General features: G+C 33.1%; 1 protein-coding gene across 1 annotated transcript; it reads left to right on the top strand.

The window, feature by feature from the left end:
• Nucleotides 1-5,552: 5,552 nt before the first annotated feature.
• LOC145087291 (RING/U-box superfamily protein) lies at nucleotides 5,553-8,120 on the top strand. The gene is made up of 5 exons (XM_079025228.1): nucleotides 5,553-5,892; nucleotides 6,201-6,379; nucleotides 6,811-6,894; nucleotides 7,019-7,186; nucleotides 7,751-8,120. Exons 1-5 carry the CDS (start codon nucleotides 5,727-5,729, stop codon nucleotides 7,871-7,873), a joined length of 720 nt encoding a protein of 239 aa, XP_078881354.1. The 5' UTR covers nucleotides 5,553-5,726; the 3' UTR covers nucleotides 7,874-8,120.
• Nucleotides 8,121-9,189: the final 1,069 nt, after the last annotated feature.

Consider the following 9,189-nt stretch of genomic DNA (forward strand, 5'->3'; position numbering starts at 1 on the left):
ACTCTGCTTTAGGTAAAATCCATTAACTAACTCTTTTAAGTTCCTATTCTAGATTCTTGATACATGATGTGATAAGATTACAATTGATGTTTAGTAGGATCGAAGAAAGGAAAGGAAACTTAAGGGAAGAAGTGAGCAAAATCTAATCGTGAAGAAATGGATTTCGATCGCATTGCTTGAAGATTGGATTCTTGAGCTACTACTTAGAGTTAGAATAGATTGCTAAGAAATATGTATTAACATAGTTTTTCAATGAATTGCATTGTAAGGACAAATTTTTCCGCAATAAAATAGATTTTGATTTCATATTTATCCTTGCAATGGCGTGTATGAAAAATTGATGTTTGAATGTTTCTGTTATTAGCAATAATGGATTTGTTTCTTAATTATGTTATTTGTTGAAATGTCAAGAATTTACCAAATAGGGAAAGTTTCTCATCGCCCAAGTTTCAATTGGACAGAAACTTGGAATCATACAACTTGGTTGCATGATGAATAAGAAATTTCATATTTGAAAATTAGACTAATTCGTTGACAAAGTGTCAATTGAAGGACTAGGAGATCGAGTACACAAGGTTGTGTGTTGATCAAGTCCACCACAAGAGTAACAAAGATATTCGTCATGATTTACTAAGGTTAAGTAAATATGATTATACTTATGAGATTAAGTGTAATTCTCAGTTGATTGAAAGAGTTTCAATAAATAGCTGAACGAATAAAGAAGAATCAAGTAGGCAGAAAGATAAAAGTTTCTCTATTCTAAGAAGAAAGGAAAGTACCTTTTATTATGTTTTATGATAAGTCTTAATGATTAAGAACCATATCTCAATTGATCCTCTAAGTGAGTCTTAGTGCAACTGTATGTCTGAGAAGAGGAATCAAGAATTAAAGAAATGGTTAAATCAAGAAGTCAATCATACTTCGTTCCAAAACCAAGTCTTAGAGTTAAGATTGTGACATTGAGTGACAAGTCTTAAGAAGGTTTATAACATTCATCAAATGTGGAAAGTTGTGATGTCTTGGATAAGACAAAGACCAACTAGGACCAATTTTGTGAAGTGTTTTGTCTTGATAAAAGCTACACTAACTCTTGAATATTTGTTTGTCGAGAAATGTTTATTGACAAGAGAATCTTATATGTCAAGGAGTCAGTGGGAGTCTTAATGGTCTTGAAAAATTTCAGAACTAATCAATAATAAACCTTATTGATCATCACTAGCACACGACTTGAGGTTTACAACCTATCGTGTTGACACTATCTTGTTTCTGTGCGGTTCCAATTGAGTTAATTATGCATGTGAATTATATGAGTTCTCATTTGAATGCATAAAAGGCAAGCACTTTGATCAATGAAAAGTACATTGATAGGAAAGGGCGAGATGCTTAACTACTTGGAAGACATGGTGGGCAGTCGTGTTACCATAAGGCAAGAGATCAAGATTGAGAAGGTTCGGTCCATATGAGTTTGAATTTGTCGCAAACTTTGGTTTTGGGCAAATTCGCATGGATAGGAACACATACACCACTAAAATCTAAGTGTCATAAGATTCCCTCCTTCATAAGAATGATTGTGAGGAAATGCTTTCGCTAAGAGAGATTTTAAGAAGATAGTGATTGTGAAAATTGTATTCTCAAATTCGATTATGGTTACGGTATCCCTTTCCATATTTCGAATTGTGAGATTTGGCAATTAGTCTGAATTGTTTAGACACACATATGAGCTATCTAAGACAAAGATGTATAAGATTAAGAAGCTTAGATAAAGGATTATCAAAGCATTAGGTATTATAAATACGAACTTAAGAAATTCAATAGGTATTGTTTTCTGGAAGTTAAGTTGTTTTCTGAATACATGTCAAAGCTAGTGGGAGCATAAGTGTTATGCTTATATGATAATAATCATCGTGATAGTGGGAGCATAAATGTTGTGCTTGTATGATTATTAAGGCAAGTATTGCAAGTTAGCAATATTAATTATAGAAAACAAGAGTTATACTTTGCAAAGTCGTAAGGATTAAATAGTTGTTTTGCTATAATTAAGGGAGAGAATATTATGCTTTTCAAATCTAAAAGCTTAGGTTATCGAATGTTAATAAATTTAGTCAAGGATACATAGCATGTAAGACATTATGCATCGTATCCCATACGCTTCGGGTAAAGGATCGATTGCAGATGCTATAAAATTTGACCATTCTAAAATTTTCCAAATGTCTAGCGCATTAAGAGGGAAAAAGGACAAGAATCAGTTTTTGACTAAGAAAATTAAACAACTATCAAAGGACGATCCAAAGCTCGCTGAGGATTGGTTGCTTGTGGGTAGTTGGAAGTATGGTATTGGATGGACTATATCGACATTATTATGAATAGATAAGATTCTATTAGGAATAAGTTGTCGTATGGAAAAATATGGAAATGTTTCCATACTGGGAGTTGGATATTGAGAATCTATGTCTAGATTAGAAACTTTTATGCAAGAAGGATGTTCAAAGGAATGTACTTTGAGTGAGAGACATCATATCTATAGAATTGTTTCTGATAGAGATTAACCAAGTCTTGATGATTTTGAGCTATGACTTTACGAAACAATCATTGCATAAAATGTTAGAATCTAGCATAAGTAACAAGAATTTGATATTCTTATACTTATGATAAGGATTGGGAGTTGTGAAATGAGTATGATTGGAAATGTGTTCATTTGATCTATTTCACAAAGTAAGGACCATAGGTAAACATTGTGTGCATGCTGAGAGCATGGGACAAGTGTAATAATAATTCAAGTAAGAAATTGATTACCCGAAACAATAAATAATGAGTAATCAATATAGTGATTAAATAAAAATGTTCTATTTATACCCAGAGTTTGGGGCCATATGGGATTATTATTATTCTTGTGTTTCACTTTGCGTGTTTTGAGTTCCTGAATAATTAAATTGGTTCAGAACAATCAAATTATTCGAACGGACCACAATCGTTCATATGTTGGAAGTAGGTATGAATGAAGACTGTCGTGAATTGGTGTGTGGATTTTCTAAAGTGTATTAGACATAAGCAAATGTTTGCTGCAACGTTCATGAGTGCTAATGAATATGAGTTTGAGCATTGGATTAAACCCACGCTCACTTGGATCACTTCATGGATTTTATCACAAGTGATTAGTGAGACGATAATATCTTATATTCTTGAAACCGAGATGTGTGAGTTGTATCTTGCGAGTCGGTTACACATTGATAATATGTAAATGCACCAGTAACTTGGTGTTATAAAGCATATTATTGTGTGTGATTCGGTGAGTGAGTGCAAGCAAGCATTGAATCAAAGTTTATCCATTCCTTTTATCCAAAGTAGGATAAAAATGATATCTGTGGGCCCCTCGATGATTTAGTGATGACACCTAAGCGCTTGGCCAAGCCGGGACTAATTTGATGTGTTCAATTGTAGTATGTTGTCAGTCATCATAAATCGGAGATCGAGAAACAACACATAGACAGAGAGAATGATTTAAATCCATGTCTCAGTCTATACGATATCTAGAATGGAGGAATATATGATCCCTTATCTAAAGGACGCATATCTGATAAGATCAGAGTTGACAGCGGCTTTTGAAAGCTACGATTGTAGATCAGGATCTGAAGTCATATGCAAAATAGTTATTAGACTTATCCAAGTGGGAGACTGTTGGATTAGTGTCTAAGTCCATAACTATTTTGGTATGTACTTGACCTGATGGTGCATGGTTTTTTTGGGTTGCCTTCACCAAAGCAACTTGATAGGATGAATTATGGAGAGAGAAGATTAATTATGATTTATTAATATATTATGAGAATAATATATTAAAGGAGAAATCATATTGTTTAATTAATATTAGTCAAGAATTAATTGATAATTAATTTTGTGACTAAAAGAGATTAATTAAACTTAAGGGACTAGAACTGTAATTATAAGATAATTGCATTTGGGCTATGAATCACCTTGGAATAATAGGTTGGACGAATTCTATGGGGAAACCCATTAGAAATCGTCCAAGGGATATTCTAAAAGGGTCCATGGGCTGCTTAGGGCTTAAGCAGTCAGATTAGGGTTTTCTAGTTGAAAACCCTAATAGCCTACATGTATATATATATATATATATATATAGTACCCTTAAGCCCTAAAAACGTGGCTAAGAGTTTCACTAGGGTTTCTGGACGTTTTGGGCAGCCTCCTCTCTCCTTATTCTTCATCCTCCTGCTCTTGATGTTTGTGAGCCATTAGAGGAGTGACAATTGTGACTCTAAGCTTTCTAAAGTCACTACAAGGAGGATTTGAGATTGTTATTGCTACATAACAATCAAAGTTAATTCTCTAAGCCCTAATTTCAGTTTATAATATGTTAGATCTAAGATTGTAAGTCTTGGATACATTGCATGTACAATAGAGAAACCTAGATCCAAGCAATAGGGTTTGCATGAGCACATAGGATGTTCTTATGGATAAAACCCATCAGTTCAGTCTCACCATATATCATATAATTATGTGGAGTCCAATCAACCATCGGGTTGGAATGCCAATATACAACAGGTCCTGTCATCCCCAAGATGGAATACCCTCAGGCTCAATCAACCATCGGGTTGGAATGCCCCCGGTTTGTTGGCTCACGCACATAACATTAAAGCCTCAATCACCAACCTACATATAACCAGTCAACAGACACTCGAACAGATCTACAAATCACTAAGCATAACATCATCCTATATATCAGTATACCGATCTAATAGATGACTATAGCATGATAACATACTATCACATAACAGGATATCTAATCCAATGTGTCGGCCTTGGTGCCTTCGACCCGTAAGTACAGTGATGAAAACTCACCTCTCTATCTGATCAATAGCTGATGAGGTCCCGACCCCGAATCTCAGCTCTAACCTACATCTATCTATCCAAGTGATCAATCACAATCAAAATCCCGAAATACCCAAAATAACCTTAGGTCAAACTTGGTCAAAGTCAATACAAAATCCATAAGTCAACTAAGTCAACCCAACCGAGTCACCACATAATGAGTATGTAGGGCGTACTCCGAAGCTACGCTGGACGTACTTGAATGCTGGACCAAATACGTAAGAAAACTAGCTCAAGAGGAGCATGAAGTCAAAACAATAGAGGTTTTGATTAAATCTCAGAAAAATACATACCATAGGGATCATTTTTGTAATTTTATCTATTAAAAAAATTAAACTAGACAAATATAATATTTTAATATTTAAAAATGACATATATAAAATTCTACCGTCTAAATTTTAAAATAATTAAAAATAAATATCTGAATTAAATGAAAATCATCATTTTTCTTCTTTCGAATCTTATTCTTATTAAAGAAATAATGGAGTTAGAAAAAACATCAAAAAATAGAAAAAGTCAATTTCATCTTATTTTTAAATAATTTGAAAATCAGTTTTTAAAGTAGTCAATTTCATCTTATTTTTATTATACGTATGAAAGAATTTTCTAATTAGAAAAAGTCACAACTTCGAACCACAAGAAAGTGAGGAAGCTATAAATGCAGTGTTGGTTTGATGGAGTTCCTTACACCTTCTTTCAGCGACAAAGTATTTTAGTTTCTTCTGGTAAACAATACGCCAAACGTGACTAAACCCGTGAGCCTTTGAAACCCTCCCTGCATCTTTGCATCATAACATACAAGCGAAGTTCTTTGGAGAAACCTTTTAGCATCGGATTCAAAAATGGAGTTTTACACTTACCCATCTCGTCCTCTCCCTTCGTCTTCACAGATTTCTGATTTTTCATTTGGAAATTTGGTTTCAAAAATCAGAGATTTCTTCAGTTCTGCAGTTTCTGCTATTGTGGGAAACGTTTTTTCTGCAATTTTCACCTTCTTCTTCGCATTAGGTACGTTTTCTTCTTCTTCTTTCTCAATGAATCAGGTGAAAATTGTCTGTTGATTGTCGATATTTTGGCTTTTTTGTGTTGGTTTTCGATAATTTGAATTGGGGTCTCTGTGTTTTTATATTTGGTTCCCAATTTCAAACGTTTTCGATTGTTGATTTGTTAAATTACGGTTCGAATCGGGGTCTCCATTTTTGAAACATCATGTTCTTAACCTTTGTAACTTCATTATTGCTGAATGATTAGTAGATAAATCTCAGTTTTTCACCATTGTTTTTGCTCATAATCATTGATCTATTGTCAACTTGCAGTGGGTACTTTATTAGGAGCATTGACCGGGGCTTTGATCGGCCAAGAAACCGAGAGTGGATTTGTTAGAGGTGCTGCAGTTGGCGCCATTTCTGGTGCTGTTTTTTCCATTGAAGTTTTCGAATCTTCGCTTCTTTTATGGCAATCTGATGAATCAGGGATCCGTTGCCTTCTCTACTTGGTGAGCAATTCTATCGACCTTCTCATCGTTTTATGCTAGCTAACTGTTTTGATTCATAACCCTGGAAAAGCTTCAAGAAATTAAGAACAAATAAGCCATTCATGCTTTAAAGCTTGTTCTTTTTTACTTTTTAGAACAATCCCCCATTTATTAAGTATACAAAGACGAAGACCCATTTAGGAAAACTGGTTCTTGAGACTCTGTGAAACCCGCTTGAACTGAAAAGGGATTTCCCATTTGAATTAGGATCCGAAGGCATCTCAACAAAATGGTTGATGTAAAAGCCTTCTTGACCCAAAATTTATCGAAGTTTTCAAGAAATTTCCTGAAGAGAAATGGTGATCAATCTTTGGAACTTTATTCACCTATCGAGGTTCTATTCCCTTTTTGTGATAAAACTATTAATGTCACTTGTGCTACATTTACAACAGATTGATGTCATTGTAAGCTTAATAAGTGGAAGACTTGTTCGTGAGCGGATTGGTCCAGCTATGTTAAGTGCCGTACAAAGCCAGGTGAGATTTACAAAATTCGATCTAGCTCAATATGTTTGTTGTATTATACTATAATGAAATTTTTAAAAAAATTAAAAAAAAAGTTATTGTTTCTTTATTGTTAATATTTTGGTCTTGTATTTAGATGGGAGCCATTGAAACGAGATTTGATGACGTTCAAAATATATTTGACATTGGTGGTTGTAAAGGTTTGCCTGAATATTCGGTTGAAAAAATACCTAAAATCACCGTTACAAGTGACAACAATGTGGATGACTCAGGCGAGAAAATCTTGTGCTCTGTATGCCTTCAGGTAATACGATTTCTATTTAGAAGTTTACGTTACATTTGTTATGTATGACAGAATAATAAAAAACAGGTTATACTGCGTTTGACATTCTTAAAATATGTCGGATGTCAATGAGATAGAAATTACAACTTTTTGTACCACCAAAAAGTGAAACGGGGTGGAACAAGGACTCATTTTCGATTCCTCGTTTATACGAAAAACGTGAATGTCCCCAACATCGAAAATAGTCATAGGGCTATTTTCGATAATGACAATGAGACATCTTTTGCACAAACGAGAAATTGAGAAGGAATACCTATCCTACCTTATATCACCTTTTTGGGTGGTAAAAAAAGTTGCAAGTTTTTTCCCATTGATATCAATCATAATTTCAGACTCTCAGTATAATGCATATCAAACACAGTACAATTAGTTTTGTCGTGTTTTACCCCACATAACAAACGCGACCTAAACGACCCTTTTGTCTAACGCTACAACAGGACAAACTCATAATTCAAATTTCTAATTCTCAACGAAGTGCATAAAACTTATCATGATTGGTGTTTTCATGTTGATGTTTTCTTTTAGGATTTTCAACTCGGAGAAACTGTGAGAAATTTACCACAATGCCATCACATGTTTCACCTACCTTGCATCGATAAATGGCTTGTAAGACATGGATCATGTCCGTTATGCAGGCGTGACCTCTAAATAAATTTATATTATGTGTAAATTATGAAATGAAACATTTTTCGTATGGTGACACGTAGATGTTCTTTATCTGTTTTGTATACGATAATATATGTAGTTAGGTTATACAATACATGTATTGTGATACATCTAAAAGTTGATTAGTTATAAGTATAACATTTTGGCCCTTAAGTACTTGTAGTTCAATGTACAACTTTGTGTGTATGTGTGCGCATAATTCATTATAGAATTACCGCGTCATTGCAATAGTTTAGGTGACCAACGAATACATTAATGGAAAGAGTTGGTGGTTGTTAGGTTTCCTTATACGGAAAGCTCATCTAATCTCTAAAAATGTTACAATTTTACATTAGTGATTTTGGGTTGAATTTGATCTTAGCTTTTTGGTTTATCGATTCAATTAGAAGTTAGGACAAACAATTTAAGCTTGGCGGCCGAAGAGTCATGTTTGTTTTTGTTTATACTCCTCTCCCCAGAGTTCAAAGTTTTCGTTTTATGTTTTAACCATTAACATTATTATTATTAATATTATTGTTATTTTTTTGTCCACCAAACAATTTACAAAGATGGATAAAATGATTTTTAGCTTGGCTTAAAAAGTTTAATCATAAAAGGACTAAGTTAAAATCTTTTGTTTTTATTTAATTGATTTTTTCTTTTTTATTCAAGCAAAGATGTGCAGGCTTTTGGCTTAATTGTATAAAAATCTTATATTTTACTATTTTTTATTTTTAAACGTACTTTTTATTTTAAAAAAGAACGAAAAAATTATTTGACAAACTTTTTTTTTCTTGGTTTAGACATACTTTTCCATTTTGACTCGTAATTCTCTCATTTTTCTTTTGTTGTTGTTCTTCTTGTTTATGGTGTTTTTGATAGCTTTTAACATTAGTTTAATTTTTGTTGGTAAAATGCATATCAAACTATTTAGAGGATGCTCAAAGATTGGAATTGAAGAACAACGATTTGAGTTGGCATCTTAAATTGGTTATAGAATCAAACACAATGACATCTTAAATTTTAAACTCAAAAAGTGATTTGATCTATAATAATATTATAGACTATAACAAGAAAACATTAAAACTTAAATTAGATTCCAAAATATATTAGAGTTCAAAAGTTGTATTTTGTTAAATCTTTAAACAATCAAATATATCATGCAACTTAGACGATTAGATTCTTAAAACAATCAAATATATAATGTCAACTTCACCTGTTGTTCTTCATCTACTACAATCTTTAAGCATCCAATATATTTTTACATGCATTTTGCCAACACAATGGATTTGGCATCATTTCTCTTTGCTTTAACAAAA

The sequence above is a fragment of the Lactuca serriola genome, chromosome 2, assembly GCF_051521515.1.
Source record: "Lactuca serriola cultivar US96UC23 chromosome 2, Lser_US96UC23_V15, whole genome shotgun sequence".
Taxonomy (NCBI): Eukaryota; Viridiplantae; Streptophyta; class Magnoliopsida; order Asterales; family Asteraceae; genus Lactuca; species Lactuca serriola.